Below are 15,656 nucleotides of genomic sequence, written 5' to 3' on the forward strand. Positions count from 1 at the left end.
AGGGGGGAAGAAGGAGCTGAACAGAGTTTTGTTGTATAGACCAGGGGCAACCAGCCCACAAAAGACACTGTCACCAGGCAAACCTGTACTCTTACATCATGACAAGGGCTTCCTTCCAGTGGATCGCCACCTTGGCAGCACACTGGCCACAACCAGACCACACTCAGACCAAATATATCAGCATCTCCAGGAGCGGGCGGGGGCATCAGTGTTTGTAGAGCTCCCCAGGTGATTCCAATGGGCAGCCCAAGTTGAGCACCATCCTTTTCCTACTCAAAGTGAGGCCACTGACCAGTAACATTGGCATCACCTGGGAGCTTGTTAGAAGCACAGAACCAGGACTTCCCCAGTGGTCCAGTGGGTAAGACTCTGCGCTCCCAACGCAGGGGGCCCAGGTTCAATCCCTGGTCAGGGAACTAGATCCCGCATGCGTGCCGCAACTAAGAGTTCACGTGCCACAGAGTTTGCATGCTGCAACTAAGAAGACCGCATGCTGCAACGAAGAGCCCGCGTGCTGCAACTAAGACCCGGCACAGCCAAAATAAATAAATAAACAAACAAATAAAAAATAAATATTTGAAGAAAAAAAAAGAAATGCAGAACTGCAGGCACCTCCTCAGACCTACCGGATCAGAACCTGCACTTCACCAAGGTCTGCTGGCGGTTTCTGAGTTCACTAAAGTCTGAGAAGCACTGAGGCAAGGTATGCCATACAGAATAGCCCATCTCTACACCTGACAGCAACCTTGCAAGGCAGGTGTTCCATTCCACAGGTGAGGAAACTGATCCTGAGAAAGGTTAACTCACTGGCCCAAGGTCACACAGTTGGTGAGTAGGACAGCCAGGATGTGACCCTGGGCTGGTTGCAAAGGCCACTCTTTGTACTACACAAACCACTTCTTATAGCACCATAAAAAATTTGGCCACGGGGGTCCCCCGAATGTTTGGGTCCTCAGACCCACTGGGCATGTCCCGCCATTGAACAGGATTCCACTTCCAATGTCAAGTTCCCTGGAATCAAACCTCATAAAGACCAGCATAATTCATGAGGAAATACAAATAGTAAACAAACACGTGGGGGAAAGGTTTACTCTCCCTAGTAATCAGGGAAATGCAAATTAGAGCAATATTGAGGAGCCATTTTCTACCTATATAATTAGCAAAAATTAAAAAAAGAAAAGAATGTTAGCAGAGTTGTTTTGAAATAGGTACATTCATACATAGCTGGTGGCGGTGTAGATTTATATAACCCTAGAGGAAAGTAATATGGCCACATCCATCAAGAGCCATAAATACATTATGCCCACTGACCCTGGGAAGTCACCCTAAGGAAATAATTCAATAGGAGGGGAAATGTTGTTTGTAGGAAGATGCTCATTGTAACATTTGTTGTGAACATTGGAAACAAATCAGTATTCAGCAGTAAGGGAATGGCTGAGTCAGCAGGGGAGCCATCAGCTCCTGCAGTGTCATGCAGCCATTTAAAATGATAATTAAGAAGTCCAAGCAGCAAATATGGGAAAAAAGAAAGCGAAATACAAAACTTTGTGCTTATTATGTGCACTGTGGTTATTATGATAGAAAAATATTGTGTGCATAGGATATGGACACAATATCCAAACCAGTTGTCTTCTTTGTCCAAACACCAAAGAAGACAACTGGTGTTTCAGGGTGAGGGTACAACGGAAAGACACCTTCCTTCCATTACTTTTACAGTTACAAACCCCAGTAGAATTGGCCTTTAAGAACAGCCTTGGCAGCTCTCTGCTCATGGACTCTATCTCTGAGTGGCACATGGAGACACCTTCATTCTGCATCCACGGGCACAGGGCCACACTCCCTGATTCCACCTGGAAGTGGGAAGAGCTGGCCCCTCCTTTCCTGTGTAGGGGTGGGGGTGGGCAGAGAGGCCATGGGAGTCCCCTCCCATCTTACCATGAAGCCTGGGGCACAAGTGCAGCTCCCAGTGACGCTGTGGCAGTTGGCGCCGTTCTGACAGGTGCAAGGCAGCTGGCAGCCATCGCCATAGTAGCCAGCAGGGCAGGATTCATTGCAGTGGTGGCCAGACCACCCCGGCTGGCAGGTGCAAGCTCCAGTTACTGGGTGGCAGCTGAGCAAATGAGAGAAGGATGAGAGGACAGTCTGGTCAGCAATGCGGCCATATTCCGCCCTCTGCCCACCCCAAGTCTGGTCTGCCCAGGGCTGCAGGATCGAAGGGCCTCTGAAGTTAAATTTCTTTCTTTTTTTTGGGCAAGTATTTTCCCCCAGTTGTGAGTTGTTTATTTATTTGTTTATTTATTTATTTATGGCTTAGTTGGGTCTTAGTTGCGGCACATGGGATCTTCTGTTATGGCATGTGGGATCTTTCGTTGCGGCGTGGCCTTCTCTCTAGTTGTGGCACGCAGGCTCAGTTGCCCTGCAGCATGTGGGATCTTAGTTCCCCAACCAGGGATCGAGCCCCCATCCCCTGCATTGGAAGGCAGATTCTTAACAACTGGACCACCAGGCAAGTTCTGAGGTTAAATTTCTTAATGTATTATTTGCCAGATGATGCCAAGATTACATGGTCTTATTACATGTTTCTTATTAGCCTCAAGAAACTGAGGCTCATAGTTGTTATATAATTTGCCTAAAGTTACATAGCAAGGAAGTGGCAAAATCAGGATTAGACACAGGTCTCCTGACTCCCAAACAAGTGCTCTTTATAATACAAATACACAGAGACCAAAGCAGGAGGCAGCCTCTTCCCTTATGGACTGTGAGGTCCAGCACTTCACCCACTCTGCACCCAAGGCAGTTGCCCAGTGTGTGGGCAGGCACAAGAGGGCTTCAGTGAGACCCAGTTACTCTGCATATTGTAGGTACTCAATGAACATTTGCTGAGTTAAAATGGAACCTTGGGGCAAATGTGGCCTCCCCGCTATGGCAATGTCTGTATTGGAGAAAATACCCTCCATCCATGCATTGCTAGGGCTATTTAAGAGCAAGCAAGATCGTCTCCATCCCCTCTCTGGCTAGCCCAGCAAAAGAATCATTTGGCTGGAGGCAGGGGCTGCCTGGAATGACCTCTAGAGAGTCAGGCAAACTCTGGCTGGCAGAGGTCTGATCCAACAGCCAATATGCATCCATGACACCGGGTGTGGTGACCATTTTCTTCTCAGAGCTTCTGTGGGGAGTGTAATTGACTGATAGCCCTAGCTACTGTGTCTGAAATCCATCACTACATTTTCTCAGAGGTCACACTTCCCCTGGGCTGCTCTCAGCTAGAGCACAGCAGGGATATTAAGGTCGACACATTCTTGGGCAATCTGGGACTCCTCTGATGGACAAGTTTGGCTTAAAGACTCCCCATCTTGCCAAACTTTCTTAGAACTGTGCTTTGGTCTAAAACTTTCCAATCAACCTTCCTTCCTTCTCTCTTTCCTTCACACAGGTCAGACCTACATTGCAGTCTCATGCTCCCCTAGCCTCCTCAGCCCCTTCCCCATTTTCCCTCATAGCTGTGTCCCTAGTAAATCTCTTGCTCTCGGCATCTGCTTCTGGGAGAACCCAGACTAACACTCCAGAGAAGACGCTGGATGTCAGAGACAAGCTTCTTGGATTCCCTGTGTCATCTGCTTCTTTGCCCTGGAGTCCAACTCAAGGGATATGGTCCAATGGCGCATGCTCTGGGCTGGCAAGAGAAGCCTACGTACAAATCTTTGTTCTGCTAAGTTCCACGAGGATATGGGCTTTGTCTCCTTGGGTCATTGGTGGATCCCCAGTGCCTGGCTCATATTCACTGCCCAATTAAATATTTGGGAATGAACAGTACTTTTACTACGAGTAATTATTTTCTGTCTGTTGACTTGTTTATCACCTGTCTCCCCACCAGGTGGCAGCTCCATGGGGGAGGGCCCTTTGTCTGTCTATTTCACTTCTGTATTGTACCCCAATGGCCAGCAGGGTCCCTGGCACCATGAAGATACTAATACATATTTGGCAGATGAATTAATGGACAAACTAATTGTGTGAAGCCCAGCCAATTTCTGGGAGATCTGATTTTCTCATGGAAAATGAGGGATGGACAGGAGCAGACAGTTCCTGAATAGTTAGTGCAAGTAGCTAATAGTCATTTTGGAAAATGTTTAGTCTCATTAATCATCAAGTCAAAACAACAATTGGATATCACTTTTTCTCTATCAAAATGGTAAAGTTTTTTTGGTTTTTTTTTTTAAAGGGACAATGCTTAATGCTGGTAAAGGTTTCTGGAAAACAATGTGGGGTTATATATCAGGAGTCCTAAAAATATTCAGACCCTTTGGTCTTGTAATTCCATTTCTAAGAATCTATCCTAAGGAAATAGTCACAGCTGTAGAGAAAGATTTATGCATGGAGATGTTCCCCAAAGCATTATTTATAACAGCGGAAAAATGGGGACAATTTAAATAATAATAAATAATATGTGACCAGGCTATTAAAGCACCAGGCACTTTACACCTATATTTCTAATCCTCAAGTAAGCCTGTAAGTTAGGCATTAGAGCCTCTATTTTTCAGATGGCACTTGGAGGTTATATGACTTGCCCAAGGTCATACCACTAACTCAGTGGCAGCTGGGATTCAAACCCAGGTCTGTCTGGCCATGTTCTGGTCACTGTCTCATGCCGCCTCTGACACCAGGGTACTGGTTAAATGAATTATGACAATTCATATGAAGGCATGTTAGAGAAGTATTCAAATGTTTTCCAGTCTATTTAATGATATGACATAAGGGTAAGTGAAATAAGCAAATTGTGTATAAAGTCATGATCTAAAATATGAAAAAAAGTGAATCAGAAATGGATGAAGAATGAATAAATTACAACAAAATGGTTTTTGTACTCACCCCTGGATTGAGAAATTATGAGTGACTCTGAGTTTTTCTTTAAATTTCTATATATTCTCTTACTTTCTCAAACTGAGCATCTATTATATTCATAAACAGATAAAAAGCGATAAAAATTATAATATGTAAAAAAGAATGTGGGTAAAGAATGGACGTTTGAAGACTTCCTGACTTTCATGGTTCCAGAAAAATTCCTCCCTGGGTCCCACACTGTAAGGGGAAATAGTGGCCTGCACGGGTGTCATGGGGCAGGGGGCCCCTACTTGGTGGCCCTGACCCTCTGCCAGACAGTTGTGGGGTGCTCCTCTCTGTCCCCAACACTCCCAGCAAAGCCCTAAGGCATGGCCTTTCTCGGTTCCAACTTTTCAGGGGTCTCCTCTGAGGTTTGGGTTTAGGGTCAGAGGGACTGGCTCGGTCACAGTCGTGGAGACTGACATGCTTGGACCCAGGAAGTAACCCGGCAGTGCTGGTGGCCGCGCTCAGCTCTGTCCAGCCCCTGAGATGCTGAAGGGTCTCAGGCGTCCTTCTGCCCTTCTTTCAAGAGATTCTCTCGTTACAGGTCCTTGCTCTGGTGTGAAGACCACCCTGTGAACAGCATACTAGACGCACAGTGAGCTGGCGAACGCTGGCCTCTAAGCTCTCCTGCGTTTCTGCTTTCCATCTTAACCGCCCGTGTTTTGGATGCTTAGGGGTGTGTCTCAACACCAATTTTACCTTTTTACTCTGAGAAACCAGAAAGCTCAAAACCAAACCTGAGATAATTTCTTTCTCTCTCCTTTCATATCCCTAAAATTCTATTTTGAAAAACAAAACACCTCTGTTTTCTTAATTTGATTACTTGTCACTTATTATAGAAACTCCAAAATCCCTTTGAAAAGAGGGTGGGGAATGATCGCTGGCTCAGTGATTAGGACTGAAAACTGCCATCACCATGCTCTAGGCACCTCTGTCACATCTCCCTCTCCCTGGTTGTCCCCTGCTCCCTGCCCCGTTGGTGGCAGAGCCTTTCCCTTGGGTCACATGGCAGGCAAGTGACTCCTGCTTAGGCTGGTTTGGCTTGCTCTGCCTTTTTTTTTTTTTTTCTCCCCCTCACCTTTCTCTATTTCCCCCAGACATAGATTAATCACAAGTTAATAGGAGCCGAAAGCTGAACAATACAGGAATCTTTTCAGGGTGGAATTTTCTGCCAGTTTTTCCTGGCTGCTCTGAGATTTCTATCAATGCTGCATCTGGTGGCTAAGTCAAATCTTTCAAAGGTAATCCACAATCATGGCTGCTGGAATTCGTCTATGACAATCCAATTGTGGAGGGGACATGGACAAGGTCTGACACACAGGTGTTCACTTTCTCAAGGTTATTCCTTTATGAAGGAAGGAGGCTGCTTTGTGTGTGCTACAAAGCATTTATAAAGGGAATGAAGTGTGGGGAATTTCACCAGCCACTTCTTCCTTCCCAGGGCACGTGGGTTCAACCTCTTTGAAGCAGCCTCTCCAGAGAGGCACAGAGCCAGGAGAGGCTGGGTCTAGCTGAGGAGGGTTTTCTGTGGTTGGGGGTTGGGAAAACTTTGCTTCTCTAGGAAAGATGCTCAAGGTCTTCCTGGCAAGCTGTCTTGGAGGGGCACTGCTGCAGAAGCCAGCGGGAAAATGAGGCAAGGTTTCTGGGGATCCCACACTCTGTCTCTCAGGGAGCTGGGTGGAAGCTTCACTTTCAAAGGTCACAAGAAAACTTTTACCCCCCACTGGGCTGACAAAAGGTGATAGATTGGGAAACTAAGACAGAGGAGAAGTACACATATCAGGACACTGACTCAGGCAGAGGTAGCTTAACTGCCTTGGGATTAGGAGTCCTAGAGTCATCCCTCTGCTTTTCTTGGATCCTGAGAGAAGGCTCTAGAATGGTACAAAGGCTCACAGGAAGAGAGGAGTGACCAGTGTCCACAGAGAGGAAGAGAGCTGTTCTCTGTGTCCCTGAGAACAAAGCCAAGTGCAGCATGAGAGAGGTGCAGTGAGACCACAGGCTCTCAACCTCGGGCAATTCTGCCTCCCCCCACCCCACCCAGGAAACGTTTTTGGTTGTTAGAACTTGGGGCTGGGGTATTGTTACTGGCATCTAGTGGGCAGAGGCCAGGAATACTGCTAAACCTCCTGCAATGCACAGGATGGCTGTCCACAACAAAGAATTATCCAGCCTAAAATATCAACAGTGGCGAAGCTGAGAAACCCTGAGTTAGGCTAAATAAAAACTCGGTGAGTGTCGGGGGCTCAGTCACTGGGGCCATGTGCCAAGGGAAAGGGGTGAAATATTTTTTAAAAATAGGGTGACATCAGCTCGGGAGCAGAGCCACCCTAGAGGAATGGGCAATTTCAGATGAATTCAGCGGTTCTTTTTCCTGAAGGTCTGCTCTGTGCCAGGCTCCGTGCAAGGCTGAGGCTGCAGAGACCCACAGGCTCGGGCTGTGACACAGCTCCCTGCAAGGAGATAGTCAAGCAGACACGGGGGAACCCGGCCTGGGGGGCTGGCTGCCAGGCGCTCTCGGGGTCCCCACGCTTAAGAAGCACTACTGCCTCCCAACCCCTGAAATGTGACACGTGTTGAAGACAGTAAAGCAAATAATCATCAATATTGATTGGGCTGAGATTAGCTACGGAGAAGAGGGCGTCCTTCCAGATTAATAATGCATCGAGGACTCCTTCAGAGGAGGGATAAATTATGCAGGGCACGGCTGCTTGGGTATGGGAAGAAAACAGTAGCTGTTTAATTTGGGGGTTGGTTGGATCTCCATGGCAGGGACTCTCCCTGCACTGGACCTCAGTGGCAGCCTAGCTTCCTGTCCCTGACACAGTCCTCCCTTGGCTTCCCTGCATGGGTAGGGGTTCCTGGTGCTGCCCCTCACCCGTGAAACAGCCTGAGGCAGCTGCCCAGTCCCCTGACCAGCCATGTGGGACCCCTGTGTTTAGAATCTTGGAGCTCTCACCCCGCCCTCCAGACCCAGCCCAGAAGCCACCTCCTCCAGGAAGCCTTCCCTGACCAGTGAAGTGGCTTCCTGTGGTGCTTTCTGTACAAAGCCCTGGGTCACAGTTACTTGAGTACATGTTGGGACCCAGCAGGGCCAGCCGCATATATTTCATTGATTCTAAGATGCACTTTGCCCCACATTTTCAGATCTCTGATGGATGTGCTATGCAGTCAATGGTATGTCATGGCTCAGTTTTAGTCGTACGTAAAGTAAAGCAGTGCCTCACTACTGGTGTTGTCTTGTATTTGAAGAAATATGGTAGGAGGTCCTCAATGTGGGTGGGTGCTCCAGACTCAAGTTCCTGAGGGCTGGACTCGTGCTGAGGGACCCTTTCTTTCTTGTGTTCGGCCCTGCAGGCTCTCAGTGTTTGTTGAGTGAAGGACTGAGCGAATAAATGCTTAAGTCATGTATAGCCCGTTCCATTGGCTCCAAGGCCCCCTCTTAATGGTCTCCTTCCCAACCCTCTGCCCTTGCAGACAGCACTGCCCGAGCCACTTAGCTCCAGGAACTGAGGACTGAGGACAGATTCTGTCAAAGCCACAACACTTTCTAAGAGGCCTCTGCTTACAGTGACCCGAGGATCTTGGGTGATGTGTGGAGAATCAAAAGCTGGAAATGAAGAGGGGCCGAGGCTAGGTCCTGGCTGTCCCAGAGTCAAGGCTACAAAGCAGAGGTATCTCTGTCTGGCCTGCAAACAGAAGCAGCACCCACTGCCCAGGGCAGCTGGTCCTGCCCTGAGCTGTCCTGAAGGCCTGAGGGGAGAAGGGAGACCCCAGCTCCCCTCACCTGCACCATCCTAATAAGAGGCGGCCACATAGAGAGCTGTGGAAGCATTTATCTGGGGCCTGACAGCCTCATTTGAAGCTTTAATCTGGGGCCCGACAGCCTAATTTATCACCAGAGGGCGGTGCCAGCTGGTGCAGGAAGCAGGCAGTGAGGAGAGCTGGGGGATGTGGCCCAGGGTGGCTCTGGCGTCTCCACTTCCAAGAAGCAGGGCTGGGGCGGCTTCTACCCAGATGTCCCCAAGCTCCACTTTTTTTTTTTTTTTTAACTGAGCCTTTTATATTATTTATTTTGTTTAGTAGCACATGATAGACTTATACACAGATTATTTCTTAAAAATCAAATGTGGTTATTTGTATATACATTAAGCCCTCAGCATAATTTCTGCCTCTGAAGTGCTAATACAGTATTTAAAATTATACAAACATCCAGTAAACAGCATTTTAGTTTATGACACTCTGTTAATACAATAAATATACAAACCTTCCAAACTACTAAAAACATGCAACGTTAGAGGGACAGATGGAGGGCATTTATATAGAACCATGACAGTCACCGTAATGGCAGCACAATGTCACTCGCTGACAAACTATACAGATATCCCTAGATAAATAATCCCAGTCCCAGATTAAAAACCACTGACACAGGGCTTCCCTGGTGGCGCAGTGGTTGAGAGTCTGCCTGCCGATGCAGGGGACACGGGTTCGTGCCCCGGGTCTGGGAGGATCCCAAATGCCGCGGAGCGGCTGGGCCCGTGAGCCATGGCCGCTGGGCCTGCGCGTCCTGAGCCTGTGCTCCGCAACGGGAGAGGCCACAACAGTGAGAGGCCCGCGTACCGCAAAAAAAAAAACCCAAAACAAAAAACCACTGACACAGAGTGCAGGGAGAGGCCACCCCAAGCCAAGACCCTGCGGGCCTGCCCTCTGTCCCTCCCATTTCGCTACCCTAGCCACCGCCCCAGGTCAGCCATACCGGTTTTTAGGTCCCTTCTAACACTGTCCCTCTGTGGCTCAAGTCCCCCCTGCTTCTGCCTTGGTGGTCCTGTCTCTGGGCCCCTCGGGGCTGGGAAAGGGCTTGGTTAGATGCAGACTGTGTGGAGATGAAAAGTTCTCCACGACCACGCCCCCAGGGCCCTGGCACCCTGAGCCCAGCCCCCCGCATTCCCACCCATCCCCGCCCTGTTTCCCTGAGGGCCACCAAGTTCCCTCCTGCTCCTGTGTGTGGGGTCTCAGGTTGGCCTACGTCTTTTCATCAGACTGGCCAGTGAAGGTGACTGCTGAGGTCCCAGCTCTTTCACTGCCTGCCTGGATGATCTGGCTGGAGGTAGGGTTTGTGCCCTGATAGCCCCCTCTCCACCAGGGCCCACCCCACCCCTGTCCCCTGCTCACCCGTCCCCAGATCGTTTGTACCTGATGGTGTTGTCGGCATCACAGGGGCAGGGCAAGCTGCAGCCTGGGCCGTGCAGGCCCTCGGGGCACAGCCGCTCCTGGCAGCGTGGGCCTTTGTAGCCAGGTTCACACTTGCAGGCACCGGTGGTGGGTGAACACTGACCCCCATTGTGGCAGTCGCAGCGCAGGGAGCACTGGAAGCCAAAGGTCCCGAAGGGGCATTCCTCTTGGCACCTGCAGGATAGCAGAGTAGGGTGAGGCTATGCCCCCTCACCTGCCCTTCCAGATCCACCCAGCACGTACCGCCCCTGCCCCCAGGCCTGGGCCTGGTGTGCTGCACCTCCTCATAGCCTCCTCCCCTGTTTCCTCTCCTCCTCCAGGAAGTATTCTGTGGTTTAGTCACCCCAGTCCATTCCCTCCTCCATGCCAGTTCCCCTCAGTCCCCAGGACTGAGTTCATACTATCATATTTCATTGATTATAGGCCTTATGTGTTTTTTTTTCATTTTTTGATTGCAGTAAATAAGTATAACATAAATTTACCATTTTAATTATTTTTAAGTGTACAGTACAGTGGCATTAAGTACATTTATATTGTTGTGCACCCATCACCACTGTCCATCTCTAGAACCTTTTCATCTTCCCAAACTGAAACTTCTGTACCCAGTAAACAACAAACCTTGTTTTAAAAATATATTCTAACATCTCTGAAACCAGTTAAGTCTCATAACTGATGGCATGTCACAGTTTAATTTTCAGTGTTTTTCATTCTTAGCAATATATAAACTAATGATGCATCTCACAATCGGTGGCATCTTAGATTTGATGAAATGGGGTAATTTTATTTCTACTCATTGTCTCTGTTTTTTGAGTCTTTCTGACAGATGTACAGTCTCTCTTTGTCATATGGGAGATGATCCTCTTCCTCCAGTGTCGAGGTTCCCCATGAGTCCAAGATGTATCCTCCTTCATCAGACTGGAGAATTCCCCAAGACAGGGACTATTTCCTCTTCCTTGGACGGGGGTGGGGGGGTTCCCTCAAGGCAGGGGCTGAGCCTCTTCCATCAGCCGGTGAGCCCCCCAAAGAAGAGGACCTGGCCCCCTTTGTGTCCTGCCTCTGCTGGGGCCTGGTACTTGGAACTCCCAGCATAATGATAATTATTTGACTCATCAACTGACATCCATTGGTTGTGGGTCCTCTGTGGGTGGGTGTAACCTCTGCTGCTGACTGCCTAGCTTTCTGGATGTGCCCAACGCCCCTCACCCCAGCCCAGGGATATTTCCCAGGGGATGTAAGTTCATCATCACAGCAACAAATTAAGGGGTAAACCTGGGGCATATGGGGTAAAAGAGATGGGCAACCCCTGCGTCCCAGAGACAGACAAACAGAAATGGCCTATGGACTCTGGGGTTTTGGATTATCCGCATCCCCACACTGCTTCAAAGGTGCAGAGAATGGGGGACTGACTTTACAGCTCTGACATCTGCTTCCTCATCACAAAATGGGAGGATAATAACTAAACCTCACCAGGTGTTTGAGGATTAAATGAGGCAACGTGCATAAACACTTAGAAAGGTGCCCCATGCGTGGTAAGGGCTCAGTAAGAAGTGTTAGTTCTTGTTATTACTCTCGTTAATACTGTTTTCTATAGTTCTCCTAACAGAGCCCTTCTGGCATGAAAAAGCTCAAAGGGAAGAATTCCAAATGTTAACGTTGGAGTGGACTTGAGGAATTACAAGTCGTTTAATGATTATGTTTTCCCATTTTCAGGTTTTCTATATATCTTCCACAATAATCAGGGCAGAGGGGAACAATAAAAGATGTTTTAAAAAATACAGCCTTGGGCTTCCCTGGTGGCGCAGTGGTTGAGAGTCCACCTGCCGATGCAGGGGACATGGGTTCGTGCCCCGGTCCGGGAAGATCCCACATGCCGCGGAGCGGCTGGGCCCGTGAGCCATGGTCGCTGAGCCTGCGCGTCCGGAGCATGTGCTCCGCAACGGGAGAGACCACAGCAGTGAGAGGCCCGCGTACCGCAAAAAAAATACGGCCTTAGTGTCTTTATTAACTCTTGGTGAGTCCTGAGTTGGAAGCAGTGTTTTCCACCGCACACCCAGATCGTCTTCCTACAAATCTTGCTGCATTTTAATCAGTTTGAGGCCTCAGCAAGGGAAAGAACAGAAAAGAGAGGGAGGAAGAGGAAAGAGAGAAGGAGATAGAGAAGGAGTGGGAGGTGGAAGACAGGAAGGAGGAGAGAGTAGGATGGAGAAGGTGAGGAGGGAAACCAAGGCGGAAGGGGAGGACACAGAGCGGAGAAGAGCTGTACAAGTGCCATCTGGATTGCCAGCCCCTGTTCTGCCTCAGAATGGATTTCCCCAGAGGTCACTCAGGTTGCCTCTCCTGGATGTCTCAGACACCAGGGGAAGAAACCCCAGCCTGGAGACACCTCCAGATTCCTCCTTTTCATTGGAACATTCCTGCTCCCTCCCATGCAGCAGCCCTGGACAGTGAGCTCCCTTCTCTGAAGGGCACCTCCCTGCCCCATCATATTTACAAAGGGACTGACTCCACAGCCCCGGTAAAAGAATCTAGAAATGAAATATTGACAACCTAATCCATTTACATAATCGGTCTCTCTTTTTTTCCTACCCACAAGATAAACAACTTATTTATTTAGAGATCAAGCAACGACTGCTAATGAATTTTATACAAAGCACGCTAATAACGGGGCCTGTGGAACAGAAGGGTAATCACAGCAGGAATTAGTTTTCTACTTAAACATCCTTCCTTTGCAACATATCAATCTAATGTGGCCGATATTGCCATTAACAACCAGATACATGGCTCAATTAAATTACAAAATGAGCTGCAAAACCCTCATTACGTTTCGTGTTTAATTTGCACTGGATTCTGCCTATCCGGGGAGGCCTGTATTATTATACCCACTCAACTTTAATATGCTCACAATGATGTGGGGTGGGTTCCTGCAGTTGTCACCTACAAAATAAATGGAGGCAATTTTACAAAATATTAAACACCAGGCAGCCCTTTTAGGTGGGAAACCCAAATGCTACCAGGCCCTTCTAGGAATTCTTCTTCTGTAGATGGTTGACGAAGCTTGCCTGAAGACCCTGAGGCTTTGGGGGTTTCTCTCTGCCTCAGGATCATGGGCTGGGCCCCAACAAGAGGGACTAGGGGTATTTCTCCATTTGGTACATCTTGGCACCAATGAGGTTGGATCCGCTGGTGCTGAGTCCAGTCAGCTGGAACCCTGGGCCCGCGTGTCTCCAACAATGAATGGGCTGTATTCGCTCTCCTGTGAAAGTGGCAGGAAACAAAGGGTCCTGTTCTGGTTCTGGGGTCTTCCGGCTCCTGTCCCTGCTGGCTCATCCCAAATGTCTACTTATCCAGGGAGATGGTGAGGATGGGAAGGTGGCTCAGTGCTTTACTCCTGCCTCCCTTCTCCGCCTAGAGATGCAGTCTCCAACAGAGGTCAGAGAGGGGTGGATCCCCAGATGCCACACCCCGCATTCTGTGCCAGGAATGCTCACGGAGATGAACACTGGCTCACAAAGAGATCAGATCTGGCTTAAAAGACTTCAGGCTGGGGGTATGCAAGCCCAAAGCTAAAAACGGAAAATCTCTTTTCTGGACCACTGAGGACTCGGGGCTGACTCCAGTGAGAGCTGGAGGGGCGCAATTATGTTGGTCAGAGCCAGAAGGACTCATTGGTTAATTCAGGCCTGATTCCTGCTTCCTGCTGTTACCTGGGCAGGGGAAGCAGAGTAACAAAGTCCAGGGCCAGAGGTGAAGCATGGATCCCACAGAAGCAGGCAAGGGTGTGACAGCCTCCTCTCTACTGCCTGTCTCTCTGCTCAAAGAGACACACGTGGTTCAGAGTGAGAGGGAGGGGACTCGCCCGGGTTCTCTGGACAAATGTCCTCACCAGCTCTGAATCCACTCACCGTCAGACACCTTGGCTGTCGTTTCTGCTCCTTCTAGAGCGCCTGCCCTACCATCGTGGAATCTTTCCTACCATGGCAAGTGCGCGCGTCTGGCGGTCCCTCCGTTATGTGTTTTGTGGGTGATCCACTAAGGCTGCAAGGCTGGTTTGATACCAGGACATTGGTTCCCTTGTTCAGTCTGCTCTCAGGCCACAGGCCTTCAGAGGATGCAAACTGACGTCAGTATCCTTTTGGCAGAACTCACGTCAGGAAGAAAAATCCACTTCTAAAAGCAATTGTGCAAAATGTGTGAACTGAGTTTGCACGCTCAGCTTCCTTGGCTTATTGGTGCCACTGCCTCTCTCCAGGAGGGCAGCAAGTAGAGGGTGGTGGTAGGTGCCCACCCCCTTCCCCAGGTGAGTCAATGCAAGTTCAGGGCTTGGGTCACTGGGCTGGGGGGGGGGGTACCCTCAGCAGGCTGAGGGCCAGGAAGGATGGGTTGGCAGAAGGACTCAGAATGCTTTCTGAGAAAGGAACAGGAAAGCTGGCAGAAGAAGGCCATGGACCAGTAAACCTGAGCTGTTCTCTTCAAGGCTGCTGTGAAAATGAGTATTATGAACAGCAAGGACGAGAGTTAACAGCTTCCTTACCTGTCCCCCATGTATCCGGCTGTGCAGTGGCACTGCCCAGTCACGTGGTCACACTGCCCTCCGTGGTGGCAAGGACAGTCCTGGCTGCAATTCTGGCCGAATGTCCCTGGTGGGCAGGGCTGGGCACACACTGCTCCCTGAAACACAGGAGGGAAGACATGCAGAGGTGGTGCTGCTGAGATGCAATCCTGAGGCCACCTTCTTCTAGAAGTAGCAGAGTTGCTACAGCCCAAGGGACCACGCCATTCCCTCAGTGGGACCTTCTCCCCAATCACAGAAGCATAGAAAGCGGCACACCATGGCTTCAAAGCTAGAGATGGTCAGACTGAGGCCAATTGGCCCATCTAATTATTCAGCACACACTTATTGAGTGCCTGTTGTATACCAGGTCCTGTGTTAGACACTAGGGATATGAAAATATGAGTAAGACTCAACTTCTCTCCTCCGAGTCTACTGGGGAGAGAGACAAGAAAACAGGTAACTGGTGCACGGTGCTAGGTGCCCTCACACCGGTACACAATAAAGTGCTGAGGAAAAACAAAGCAGTGGTGTGATTAAACATGGCAGTCTGGAAACACACATTTATCTCTACTTCCTTCCCAAACCCAGCTAACAGGAGAGTAAAGGGGGGAAATGGACAGACCTACAAGGAGAAAAGGAAGGGGAGAGGGGACCGTAGAGGACAAGAGGTGTCACGTGGTGGAAGATGGATCGGCAGATAGAGGAGCAGAAACTGCTGGGGTTTCTGCTTTCTCAGCAATGCCAAGTGCCTGCAAAGCACACGTTGCAAGACAAAGCTCAGAAAAGCTCAGGAATCAGAGACACCAGGGGCCTCTGAAGGCCAAGGTGCAGGTGTGGGGAAACAGGGGGACGGTCTGAAAGTTTATAAAAGAGGGAATTAGACCCCAGATTTTTACTCCCATTTCAAATAGCCAAGTGACTTCCCAAGACTGGCAGTTTACTTTTAGGGAGGTTGATCCATATAGGCTTCAGACACAGGGACACCAAGCAC

At 49.3% G+C, this 15,656-nt stretch overlaps 1 protein-coding gene across 3 annotated transcripts in view; it reads right to left on the reverse strand.

The window, feature by feature from the left end:
* Positions 1-15,656, reverse strand: part of MEGF11 (multiple EGF like domains 11) — a 236,521-nt gene that overhangs the window by 57,080 nt on the left and 163,785 nt on the right. For all 3 annotated transcript variants that reach the window (XM_082617509.1, XM_082617508.1, XM_082617507.1), the window contains exons 7-9: positions 14,645-14,781; positions 10,075-10,287; positions 1,936-2,110 (exon numbers count right to left, since the gene is read on the reverse strand). In XM_082617509.1, the coding sequence (XP_082473635.1) occupies positions 1,936-2,110; positions 10,075-10,287; positions 14,645-14,781 (525 nt within the window). The remainder of the gene's footprint in view (positions 1-1,935; positions 2,111-10,074; positions 10,288-14,644; positions 14,782-15,656) is intronic.

The sequence above is a fragment of the Mesoplodon mirus genome, assembly GCF_964341445.2.
Source record: "Mesoplodon mirus genome assembly, chromosome: 4".
NCBI classification, from domain to species: domain Eukaryota; kingdom Metazoa; phylum Chordata; class Mammalia; order Artiodactyla; family Ziphiidae; genus Mesoplodon; species Mesoplodon mirus.